A 13,089-nucleotide genomic window follows, 5' to 3' on the forward strand; every position below is an offset into this window, starting at 1 on the left:
ACTTCTCTTGGCGTCCGTGGACAATCAGTTTTCTTCAGATTGCAAGATCAAGACAATTAATAGTGCCTCTTACAAAGTGTCATCTAGTATCTCTACCCAGGGGTGTCCACTGGAGAAAAATGAAAATATACATTTACATAAAATCTGTAAATCAAATATTCATAGCAGTTAATTTCTGCCTCAACTGGACACCCCAAATGCCCAGCAACTGGAAAAGTCAGTGATGGTACATCCATGTAAAGGAATATTCAGCAACTCCAAAAACCAAGGTGGATGTTTGTGTAGTGTTTAGGTCATCACTTGAGGTGCCAGCATGCCTTGAGTCCTGGCTGTTCTGTTTCTGATCTAGCTTCTTCCATGTGCATCCCATGAGGCAGAGGCAATGGCTCCCAGTACTGAGTTGGCTTCACACGTGGAAGACCTGGGTGAAGTTGGCCTGCTTCTGTGCAGCCTAGTCCTGGCTATGCTTGGCAATTACCATCAGGGGAAAGTTATTTCTGCTTCAAATAAAATGAAAAAATTAAGAAAGGAACAAGTCACTAATGCATTCAGTAATATGAATGAAGATCAAAAGTGGTCTTAGAAAAAGCAGTCTAGCTGAAAAGTACAATTGGTGAAAAAAAACAAACAGCAAAAGCTACATTACAACATTATGGATATAATGAAGTCTCCTGAGGTGTACACTAAAAATGATTAAGATGTTAAATATTACGTATTTTCTTGAATTTTGGGGCCCACCTTCTAGGTGCATGTTGGTTCCATGAACCCTGGGGTGGGGAACCCAGCAGGGCCTGGGTCTCCTGGTCCGGGTGGGGGATCCAGAGATGCTTGGGATGCCTGGCCCAGCCTCTTGGACTGGCCTAGAAGAACATGCCCTACTTCATGAAAAAGGTGGAGCAGTGTACAGGCCCTGAAGTAATACGAGATTAAAGTAGCACATTTGATGCTATAACAGAAGATCAGAACTAACTGGACAACAATCCCAAGCAAATGAAGACAGCAGATAATTTTGGTGAATGGAGCCAGTGGACATTGGGAGGGTGACTTCATCCTTGATGAAATCAGCATTTCAGAACTATCCAAGCTACTTGGAACCCTCAGAATTTGTCCACATTGAGACCCTGGGTTGATATGAGGTGGTGGTTCCTCATCCCTGGGCACTGGAATGTGTGGAAAGTCATGAGTGGTTGGTTCCCCTTTGATTCTCCCCTCCCCCCAGAACAAGAAATGGCAAATTTGGAAGAAACAAATTCACCCATTTTTCCCTAAACCTTGATCATTCCCACCCTGTTTAACCATGTAACAATTATTTTTAAAATTAAATTTAATAAAAAACTTTCAACTTAAAAAAAAATATATTTTAGGGCCCAGCGGCATGGCCTAGCAGCTAAAGTCCTCGCCTTGAACATTCTGGGATCCCGTGTGGGCGCCGGTTCTAGTCCCGGCAGCTCCGCTTCCCATCCAGCTCCCTGCTTTTGGCCTGGGAAAGCAGTTGAGGACGGCCCAATGCTTTCTTATCCTGCGCCCGTGTGGGAGACCTGGAGGAGGTTCCTGGCTCCTGGCTTTGGATCGGCACAGCACCGGCTGTTGCAGTCACTTGGGGAGTGAATCATCGGACGAAAGATCTTCCTCTCTATCTCTCCTCCTCTCTGTATATCTGACTTTGTAATGAAAATGAATAGATCTTTTAAAAATATGTATATTTTATTGTTATTTGAAAGGCAGAGTTACAGAGTTGAGAAACAGAGGGGTCTGCTGTCTGCTGGTTCACTCTCCAAGTGACTGCCATGGCTGGAGCTAAGCAGATCTAAAGCTGCGAGCCAGCAGCCTCCTCCAGATCTCAAACATGGTTGCAGGGAGTCAGGGGCTTTAGCCATTTTCCACTGCCTTCCTCAGCCAAAGCAGGGAGCTGGATTGAAAGTATAGTGGCTGGGACATGCCAGTGCCCACATAGAATGCTGGCCCAGCAGGTAGAAGCTTAGCTTGCTGTGTCACAGAGCCAGCCCCTAGTTCAATTTATAAAACGAAATTATGATTCTTTTTACTGGTGGCAGTCAGGGAGCCACTGACTACAGAGCCTCCAGAGAACTTTTGGGGATGATGGAAATATTCTGTGTCTCAGTTGCAATGGTGTTTACATAATTTATGCATTTGTAATGTAAAATTGGATTTTATTTGTAAGTTATAGTTCACTAAAGTTGATACACGAAAAGAAAAAAATATGCTTAGGGATTTGCGGACGTTACAAAATTCAAGTTGTTAGAGAATTTTTTCCTCTGGTATTTAAAAAAAAGGATCTTTTTAAATTATTGTTTTGAGAAGAAAGAGAACGTCAGTTTCCATCTGATGGTTTATTTCCCAGGTGCCCACAGGGCCCAGGGTGGAGGTGAGGCCAGGAGTATAATCCGTATCTCTCATGTGTATGGCAAGAGAACCAGTTCCTGGGGCTGTGAGTGACCACTTCCCAAGGTCTGCGGTGGCAGGGGCTGAAGCTGGGAGTCAGACCCAGAGACGAAGGTGAGGGGCAGGCGCCTTAACCATCAGGCTAACCACCTGCTCTCACTCTGTTTTATAATGCTTGTGTGCCAAGAAATGAACAGTGAAGCGAGGAACATATCTTGCCTTTCCAACCCTCATTGGGTTATATGCAAGTGTGTGTAATAACTGCAAATGTCATATGCTGTATTTTACGGTGTATCAAAATGTTTGGAAGTTGATTGACCTACATAGCTCCATACTTTTGTTTTTCTTTGTGATAGTTGATGTTGTTAGCCCTTTCTTTTCAAAAGCTGCTTTCTGCTCCAGTCTCTAGAAATAATGCGGGAGTAATTTTCCTCCTGTGACAAATGATTCCTTTATCTCTTTGTTGTACCTGTGTCCTTCGTTCCTTTGTGGGAATGTAACCTCTTGTCCCCTTTGCTCAGTGCATGCCTCTTGAGGAAGTCTAGTATCCTGGTGCATTCCCAGTCTCTACTAGGCTGCTGAGCTTTGTTATTCCACTGCCTCCAGGGTATCTTCTTCATCCTCTTTGACTCTCTGTTGCCCAGTCTTCCATGCTGGCCTTCCTCATGTCTATGAGACATAGTTGTTCTTTGGTCCCATGGGGTTAAAGCTTGATGCTCCATCATTTTCCCCCCTCTTTGCCTCTCTTTGATTACTGTTCACATCCCTTGTGTTTCCCGTGGAATCTCTCCCTTTCTTTGAGATTTGATACCACTGACATCTGGGTCAGGACCTTTGAGGCCTTCCCAAGTGAAAACTGCTGGTTGGGATGACAAGGTTTGGCAGTTGGGAGTCCCCCGTGGAACACGATGAATGTTTCGGATGCTGATTCAGTGTTGGAAGCACTGGATTTGGAGCTTGCCTTCTCCTGGGGTAACCCCTCTTGGGAAGCTCTGCATGTGTGGCTGGAGCCTTGCTACTGTGATGGTCTGCTTTTCCGGTCACAGTTTTCTCTTCTCTTGTGACTTTCTGAAAGTGCTTGTCCTGTTCCGTGTCCTTTGGGAGTAGCTTGCTGCCTTTGTGCTGTCTGAGTGGTGCCTTATCACACCTGCTTTATGTATGCAGTGTGCATTAGTACTCGCTCAGCTCAAACACAAACACAGTTGCCTGATGTCGAAGAATCTTGTACTAAATTCTTAACATTCATCAGTAAACAGTGAACATGTGTCATTTTGTTCTCTTGGATTTTACTTGAGAATCAATAAGATTTTTTAAAAAAATACATTTTCCCCTCTTGAACTGCAGCATTTGTAGGGGTGCTGACTTTGTAGACTTGATTGCATTGTTAAAGCCAAGTGGGAAATTCTGTTAAAGGAGAGATTTACTCTCTCTCACCTGTACACTTTGACTTGCTGAAGGGGAGAATTAGCCGCAACTTGGGTTTCTTAAGAGTTTAACAACACAGCACCAGCGCAGTAGCCTAGCAGCTAAAGTCCTCGCCTTGAACGCACCGGGATCCCATATGGGCGCCGGTTCGTGTCCCAGTTGTCCTGCTTCCCATCCAGCTCCCTGCTTATGGCCTGGGAAAGCAGTTGAGGATGACCCAAAGCCTTGGGTTCCTGCACCTATGTGGGAGACCCGGAAGAGGCTTCGGCCTCCTGGCTGCACACTGTGGCAACTCCAGCTGTTGTGGCTGCTTGGGGAGTGAATCAGTGGTCGGAAGATCTTCCTCTCTGTCTCTTCTCCTCTCTGTATATCTGACTTTCCCATAAAAGATAAAAATAAATCTTTAAGAAAAAGTTTAACAACACCTCAGAAACATGTTATTTATTCTTTTGTTTATTTTGGTAGTGAAATTCAATGGTACTTCAAAATTAAATGATAGATTTATTTTGGGGCAAAAACTTTTGCAAGCCATGTTTGCCTTTTCCATGAACTTTTTGAAGCTCCCTGTCATATAGATGACTCCTACATATTTTAGTACCAAAAATGAACTGAGTCTATTTTCTATGAATTTTTAAAAAGACCCTATTATATGGTACCTGGTGTGATAGCCTAGTGGCTAAAGTCCTCACCTTGCATGCGCCAAGATCCCATGTGGGTGCTGATTCATGTCTTGGCCGTCCCACTTCCCACCCAGCTGCCTGCTTGTGGCCTAGGAAAGCAGGGCGGCCTAAAGCCTTGGGATCCTGCACCCATGCGGGAGACCCGGAAGAGCTCCTGGCTTCAGATTGGCTCAACTCCAGCCATTGCGGCCACTTGGGGAGTGAATCAACGGATGGAAGATCTTCCTCTGTCTCTCCTACTCCTTGTATATCTGAGTTTCCAATAAAAATAAATAAATCTTTAAAAAAAAAAGTTAAGAATAAAAGGAATACCCTTGTATCTGCTTCAGAACAAAATGGGTGGTAAATGGTTTCAGTGAGTAAGATCTGTTTTATTTTACTTTTGTCTGTATCAGTGAACCAGGTAAATTTTTAAGGAGATAGTTTGTTTTCTTGAAACAAAATGACGAACAGTGACTTCAGGCCACTTGCAAATTGAAGCTGTTGTCAGATTTGGAATGGAGTGGCCAGAAGCCTCCGAGTGCTAATTTTTCTGAATCATGGCATGATTTTGAGCCTATTTACTTATTTTCTCCTTTTGTTAATGTTTGGGCATTCCAGAGGGGTGTTTGATGCCTCCCTCAAGATGGCTGGTTTCTATGGATTGTACACCTGGCTGACTCACACTATATTTGGCATCAATATTGTCTTCATACCTTCAGGTAACAACCATAGCTCAACTTCCACTGTCCTGTATTTAAAGTTTTGTGTCTGTACATTTTGATAAGCAGCAGGAAATTCTTCTAGTTTGCAGCGATTACTATTTTTGACATGAGGTCTGACTAGTGTGAATTGGAAGCAGCAGTATGTAGCTTCTGTAGCTGGACTCATACCCAGCACACGGAAAACCCTCAGACTTAAATACTTATGAAGTTCATGGAATCCCAAGCCCCAGCACCCACCACAGGTGCTCAGGAAGTTTTGAATTGAGGCAGTTGTCAGAGAGCTGTGGGTTATCAGTTAGCTCTGTGTGTGGAGGAATGCCACCCTAGGGCAGAGTGAAGACTTCCCAGCTGCTTCTGTGCCCCCGAAGAATGATCTGTACAATAGGAGCCCTGGATGACGCCATGACCCACTTGGTTTTTTTCTTCTGTGTTACCTCATTCCACTCCTTTTTCTTTCGTTGTTTCCATGGCTGCTTATTGTCCTAAACGTCTGGCTTCTGCATTTACCTCTCCCACTATATTTCCCCCTTTTGTCTCTGCTTCTTCATTTCTTTCCTTCTTTACATTCCTGGATTCATTCCTGTTCTTTTCCCCTTGGGTGACCATTAACCTACCCTCTGACATGCAGACACCCCAGGAACGTATGGAGAGTGCTGTTTCACTCCAACCCTTTGAAGCAAGCAGGGTAGGTGGTGTTCTGGTTTTAATGACAAGAAACCAAAGGTTTTTCAGGTCCCACGCCTGGCTGACAGTTGGACCAGAGTTGGAGTCCACATTAGCTTGCTTCAGTGGGAGGGTAGCCAGCTAAAGAGAGAGAGCTTGAACATGTTGTTCTTCAAGAGAGACCCCTGAATTCACAAGATTCCTGCTTTTAAATGCATTTCATTCTTATTAAAAGCAAAGAAAATAACATATATTCTTATCTGAGGCTTAGAAACTTCTGATTTGGCTTTGGACTCAGAAACAGATTTCTGCAAATCTATAGTTGAGTTTATAGGACTATAAAATAAGTAACCACCAATCCAGAACAATAACTGAAAGCACTAAAATTTTATTGCTTAAGAACAGATTCATAAAGTATATATACACTTTTGAAAAAAATTCCAATGTAAGATTTTAACAGAATACACTTTCTTTAAAATAAGAAGTTAAGCGGGACATAGCCCTTTCCTTAGCATTTAGGTTTTTAAGTTATTTGTTTAGCTCATTTTGGTGGAAAGCAGGAGGATTGAGGCTGGCCTTCTTGATAACATTGTTACTTTTCTTCTTTTAATCTCTTATTAGCATTAGCAGCAATTCTTGGAGCAGTGCCCTTCCTGGGGACATACTGGGCAGCGATACCTGCTGTTCTTGACCTGTGGCTGACACAAGGATTAGGATGCAAGGCCATTTTACTGTTGATTTTTCATCTCTTGCCAACATACTTTGTAGATACTGCAATATATTCTGATATATCAGGGTAAGTAATTAGTGCACGGAACTTTGCAAGTTCCTTGCGAGTCACACAGAGCTTTCAGTTGATTTCCTGATGGAATTTCAGGGGGTGGGGTATGGGTGGAACAGAATTGCTAGTGAATCTGTCATTGTGGTAGCCATTTGTGCTATAATGAGATTTGAATTTAAGCTTTCTAAGATATGTTTTTTAAGGTACTATGTTTTGTTGTAAATGTATTATTTATGATATATGAGACCCTGGGTTAAAGTAAAATTATAAATAACTTTTGAATGTGTGGCATTAGCCTAGGAAAGAAATAGTACCTTGTTTGTATAAGATACTTTAAGTATAATAGGAGTCATTTTTAACACTTTTTTGCCTTGTAGAGAAACATGAGATTCTATGTGTAAAACCAGTCTCAACAGGTTCACGTCTCACCAGCACAGCTCTCTGCCTCAGACAGGACGGTGTGACTCAGTGACATACGCTGCCCAAGCCAGAGTCAAAACTTTGTTCATATGATATGATAAATATCTGTTTTTGGAGGTTTTGACATTTCTTCTAGAAATTGCACCATGCAAATCAAGTCAATTTTTATTTAGTCCTATAAACAGATTCACATTTCTGGGGTAATCAGAGTGTATATTTACAGGAAGATTAGTCCTTTGGTTAATTTAAATTACATAGAGGCAAATTGTATGGTTCCTGGTTTCTCGCTGGTACATCAAAGTAGAAAATGAACGATGTAGAACTGCACTGCACCCTGGGAGTTGTCGTGCAGAAGGAAGCCAGTGGCTCTGTAAGCCAGCCTGAAACTTGGGGCGGAAGGTTACAGTTAAAAGCAGAAAATCATGGTGTGGTTGGCTAGTGTTGAGCAGTTGAAATTTAAACAGTAGGAGTAGAAATATGATTGATACTTCAGTGTTTTCATTTCCTTAAACTTTGCTATAAATTTTGTGTTAAGATTTATACCTAGAACTTAAGATTTATATGCAATTTGATCTAAATAGCAGAATACCTTTGACAGCATTTCTAGGAAATGAGAAGTTCTTTAAGTTCTTTTCTGGCAGAATTTTTCCTCAAGCAGATTGCTTTGGGAAAAGGCTTTCATTAGCCTTTATGAAATACTGCTCTAAATCCTTCTTTTGGAATGAGGAAGAGCAATATATTGTGAATATCAACTGTTGGTTTCCAGAGGACCAAGCTCACTACAACTGTTACTTATTAACTTGTAATAGAGCACATCCTTCCAGGGTGTTCTGTTGTTTGCCCCTCACTAGATTACTCTGCTCCTCCACCTTTCAAAACTGGAAACAGAGAGAACTTGATTTATCTCCCAGGCCTCACATCAGCAGTCATTTCTTCCTATCAGTCTGCCGTGCTACTGGAGTGTAGCTCTTTATTCCAGTTGGTCCGTGACATCATGATAGCCTGCAGAGTGCTCAGGACTCTTCTGTGAAATAAAATTCTTGGGCTTTGTGATATCAGTGGGGCCTTTTATTATTAGACGTTAAAGATATTTTAGAGAGTCTAAGCTGAGAATCACAGGGATGCCTTTTTCTGTAAGAAAACATAATGGGCCAGTCCTAGGCCAAGATTAACCCACGGTAGGCAAGCTGCTTGGAGTAGATACAAAACTTCTCTTAACAATGTTGACCTAATTGCTGTTAGAGTTACAAAAAGGCATTGGTGCATAGGCAAGAAAATTGCTGCATCACAATATCATTACAATCTCCTTATATAGTTCTCCTTTAGGTAGTCTAAAAGAAAGCCTAAAGCCTAATAAACAGTTTGGAGTATTAAGACCCAAGTGTTATGTTAGAAATGAATGCAGACTCATCCTGAGGATGCTGGTTTTTTGTGTTTTTTTGTTTTAACTCATGGGCTACTTGGTGTGTTGTTTTCTAGAGGGGGCCACCCTTACCTGACTGGCTTGGCAGTGGCTGGCGGAGCCTACTACCTGGGCCTGGAAGGAGCAATCATTGGGCCCATCCTCCTCTGTATCCTTGTGGTTGCCTCCAATATCTATAGTGCCATGCTGGTGAGTCCCACGAATTCCATGCCCACGCCAAACCAGACCCCGTGGCCTGCGCAGACCCAGCGGTGAGTTAAAGCAGAATTGCCATAAGCTGTGCCAACACTAAACTCTTCTATCTCTTTAGGATTAAGTAGCCTCACCTAGACTTGTCAGCATAAAGACATTGGAGTACTAATGTCAGAAGGGGATTGTCAAAACATAGCTTATAAAGCAGCTTCTTTGGGAAATGACTGAGTCATCGACAAGTTGGTACTGACAATATATAATTAAATGATTACATTCTTGTATAAAATTCTCTAAAACCATGATTCTATTTTGTGTTTAAAGGTTTGTGCAGACCGACATAGTCCTTTAGCTCAGGACAAGAACACAAGTCTCTGAGTTAGAACTGGTTGGTGCAAAGCTGTGTTAGCAAGTGCCAGACACTTAATGACAGAGAAAAACTCACTTTTTCAACATGAATGAAAGGAGGGCCTCACTATGCCTCAGGCTCCAACGGGATAGTAATGCCCTTTTCTTCCTTTGCCTCTTCCGGGCAGGCACGTGGAAGGACCACTGCACAGTGTCTGGAAAACACTGGAGAACACTGACTGACTTGATGCTTTATTTCTTGGGCTCATGGAAAAACAAAAAAAAGAAAAGAAAAGAAAAGCTTGTTCACTGATCCTGAATGCTTTGGAAAAAAATGTTTAACAGTTCCAAATTAGCTAAAGCATGAGTGAGTTTTTAAGTTGAAATAGTTTAAGCTGATAATGAATTCTGCAGAAAAAGGTGTCCTTTCCCCTCACAAAGTATCAAGTGCTTTAATCAGCTGCTGTGTGTGAAGGGCTTGTGGCTGTCGAAAAGGATCACAGGAGAACCGACCCAGGATTGTCAGCTTTGTTTCTGCATTACAGAAAGAGATGTTTCTACACAGCTTTCCTGCTCCTCTTTTCTCTCCTCTAAGATACCCCATTTTGACTCCAGTTGTTTTGGTGTTTAGCTCCATGTGTTGAAACAGCATGCTAATTTCTGGATTTTGGTCTTGTATAGGAAGTGTAACTCCTGATTTCCCACTTGAGGGTTGAGGAATTAACTCTAACATCCACTATACGTACACTTAAACTCCTCTCTGTACAATTAAACTGTGATAGTGGCTCAATCAGTACTCAGTTTTCACATTATTATGATTCTGTAAATTTTTATATTTCAATCTTTCTATATAATCTGTTTCATTACCTATACAATTTTTTGCTTACCAATTAATATTATTTTGGGCCTGGCACATTAGACTATGGGCTAAAATCCTCGCCTTGAACGTGCCGGGGATCCCATATGGGCAGTGGTTCTTATCCCAGCGACCCTGCTTCCCATCCAGCTCCCTGCTTGTGGCCTGGGAAGGCAATTGAGGACGGTCCAAAGCCTTAGGACCCTGCACCCACATGGGAGAGGCAGAAGAGGTTCTGAACTCCTGGTTTCGGATCAGTGCAACTCTGGTCGTTACGGCTGCTTGGGGAGTAAATCATCGGACGGAAGATCTTCCTCTCTGTCTCTTCTCCTCTCTGTATGCCTTTCCAATAAAAACAAATAAATCATTAAAATTAATATTATTTTTACTTATGAAGAAAAATCTTGTCAGCTACTGGCTAGAGGCTTATTCCTGGCTTCCAGCCTTCTCTGAGGCAGCAGGAGTGAAGGGCCTGCCAGATGATGACCCTGTGTCACTGTGTCACTGTGGAATCCCTTCTGTCCTTGCCTCTGTCCTCTTTCCCACTGTGTTTGGATTCTGTCCTCTCCAGCAGGGACACAGCTTTCATTTTCTACCAAGAAGGAGAGGGTTGTGGAGCTGCTTGGCTGAGGGGAGGTGGGGTGAGGATATTGAAGGGTTGGGGTCTTGCTGCCTTTTGCAGCAATCCTCCTGAGGTTAGTCCCATCTTCAGCCCACTTCGCGATAAACTTGATGGCACCCAATGCTGAGGCTTATGGGGACTTTTGCTACAAATTGTTTGCACTGCTGGCTCTCAGGGAATGCTGGGTCATAACTGTTGTCCATCCACTTTTCACATTTCACATTTCACATTTTTAAAGTTCTTGCCTCTTAGGGTTATTTTTTTTCTCCTTCATGCTGCTTTTTGCCTTTAAAAAAAAGTGCTTTTAATGGCATTTTGATGGGGTTTTGAGAGAGCCTGGAGGAAGTGTGATCTCTTAAATAATAACAAACACAATGTTTTCTGGCGTTTATTGGGACTTAATGTTTATTGGAACTTAAGCTCTACAGATGTTTTGCTTAATCTGTCCAAGGTTTTCCTGTGAGGTTAGGGGTTAGGAACAATTGTGTAGATGAGGAAACCAAGGCTCACAGAGGCTAGCTTCGCTGCTGCTGTGCAGCTGTTCAGCAAACGTTCCCTCCGCACTGTGACTCCTCTGAAAGCAGCTCTGTAGCTGTCCTCTCCTCCACATACAGCATAGTGCAGCCATCCTGAATACTTTCATTGCCTACATTCACCTTAATTTTACCTTAGATCTCTCCATGTTTATTCATCTCCAATGCCCCATCCTCTGGTTTGTACTGAGCCAAGTGCCCGGCTTTGCTCATGGAACTGCTGCACATACCCTAGTCGCCCAGGCAGGACTCAGCCTCTGTTTTTGTTCTCCTCCTGCCCGTTCTCTAGATTGTAGCTGACATGGATGTTGCAGAATGCAAGCATCTCTAATTGGATATGTTTATCAAAAGTGACTTCCTGTTGGTTTCACAAGACAGCAAAAGCCTTGGCATGCTTCTCGAGGCCTTGTATGGTGGGGCTTGAGCCTCACCCACTGATCTTGCAAGTTCCCCTTTGACATCTGAGCAACAGTTGTACTTGGCTTTCTTTAGGTCCTCCCTTGTGCCAGGCCCCATTGAAACTCCAACCTTTGTCTGTTTGGATAAACCCCATTTTCCTTCTTAATTAACTTTTGTTCATTCTTTAGGTTTTGTTTTTTTGTTTTGTTTTAAATCAGAGTTATAGAAAGAGAGGAAGAAGCAAACAGAGAAAGCTCTTCCATCTGCTGGTTCATTCCCCAAATGGAAGCAACAACTGGGGCTGGGTTTTGCTTTACCCAAGAACCAGGAGCCCCAGCTTGGTCTCCCATGTGGGTGACAGGGACCTGGTTCTGGCGCCTTTCCAGGCACATTAGCAGAGAGCCAGATCAGAAGCAGAGCAGCCGGGACTGGAGCCAGTATTCTGGTGGGGGTACTGGGGTTGCAGGCAGTGGCTTCACCCGTGCACCACAATGCTGGCCTCTGATTCTTCAGATCTTAACTCAGCGTCAGCTCATCAGAGAAGCCTTTTTCAGCTCTCAAGATTAGGTTTTATTATTTCTGCCAGTTTCGTGCTTCCACAGATCTTACCTTGTACCTTTCCTCTGTAGTATAATTTTCTTTTACACATTTGGTTATTCTCCCACATTCAGCTAGCTATTGTTCCTGCAGAAGCCATGTTTAGTTTAATTACACACATAGCCACAACATCTGTCAGCAGTGTTTTGTACACAGAAGGTGCTTCTTCTGGAGGGTCCCACGTGGGAGCCATCTTGTACTGCTTTACCATCCGTAGGTATGGGGGCTGGATCAGAAGTGAAGCAGCTGGGACAGGAACCTGTGCCTATATAGGATGTTGGCTTGGCAAGCAGAGGCTTAGCCTACTACCCTCCTGCACCAGCCCTGAGCAGACCTCTTCCTGCATGTAAGGACGTCTTACAAGACTGTTCTCTGCCTTGCTATGGTTCTTCAGACAAATAGCCTTCCAGCTAAGGAAGGACTATGGGAGGTTGCTTCTTTGTCTCCGTCTTGCTGTTTAGAGGAGAGTACAGTCTTTTGATGGCAAAGAAACTACAGTGCAGCATTGGGCTATCTACCATTTGGGCCTTCATTCCATAATCAGAGTGTTTTATTCATTCTGGTTTCTGTTAATCCTGGGGCATTTGTAGAGATGGATGTAAGCATCCGCAGACATCACCTGCTGTTCTCCCTGTGAAACTCTTTCGCCATGACAGGCTCGAGGGTGACAGCCATGGTGGAATTCAGCTTTTGTTTTGGGAAATATTGATTGTTATAACCTAGCTGTGAATATTTTTCATAATTAAATACTCAAAATTCAATCAAAACCAAGATTCTTTTTATAAAAGAAAATGATTGGTAATTAAGATATCGTGCATTCTACTTTAAGGAGTCCAGAATTAATTTTTTTTCTTTGTAAGATGAGATAGGGAGGATGGTCTCCAAAAGCATCCTCACTCCTGTAGGCCTTTACGTTAGAATTGCAGTCAAGTGTCTTTCCTGTTAGAACATTTAGAATTAGGGGGGTAGGGTGAGAAAGAGGGACAAAACCGGATATGGGAAGGGAAGATGCTCCCACTTTCTCTGCTGAGCTAAACATTCTGTTA

General features: G+C 42.9%; 1 protein-coding gene across 3 annotated transcripts in view; it reads left to right on the plus strand.

Moving 5' to 3' along the window:
- Positions 1-13,089, plus strand: part of TMEM245 (transmembrane protein 245) — an 80,257-nt gene that overhangs the window by 60,569 nt on the left and 6,599 nt on the right. For all 3 annotated transcript variants that reach the window (XM_040963799.1, XM_040963801.1, XM_040963800.1), the window contains 3 exons: positions 5,109-5,209; positions 6,497-6,671; positions 8,556-8,750. In XM_040963799.1, coding sequence (XP_040819733.1) covers positions 5,109-5,209; positions 6,497-6,671; positions 8,556-8,750 — 471 coding nt within the window. The remainder of the gene's footprint in view (positions 1-5,108; positions 5,210-6,496; positions 6,672-8,555; positions 8,751-13,089) is intronic.

This window comes from Ochotona curzoniae, unplaced genomic scaffold (assembly GCF_017591425.1).
Source record: "Ochotona curzoniae isolate NIBS_2020 unplaced genomic scaffold, NIBS_Ocur_1.0 scaffold_3208, whole genome shotgun sequence".
NCBI lineage: Eukaryota > Metazoa > Chordata > Mammalia > Lagomorpha > Ochotonidae > Ochotona > Ochotona curzoniae.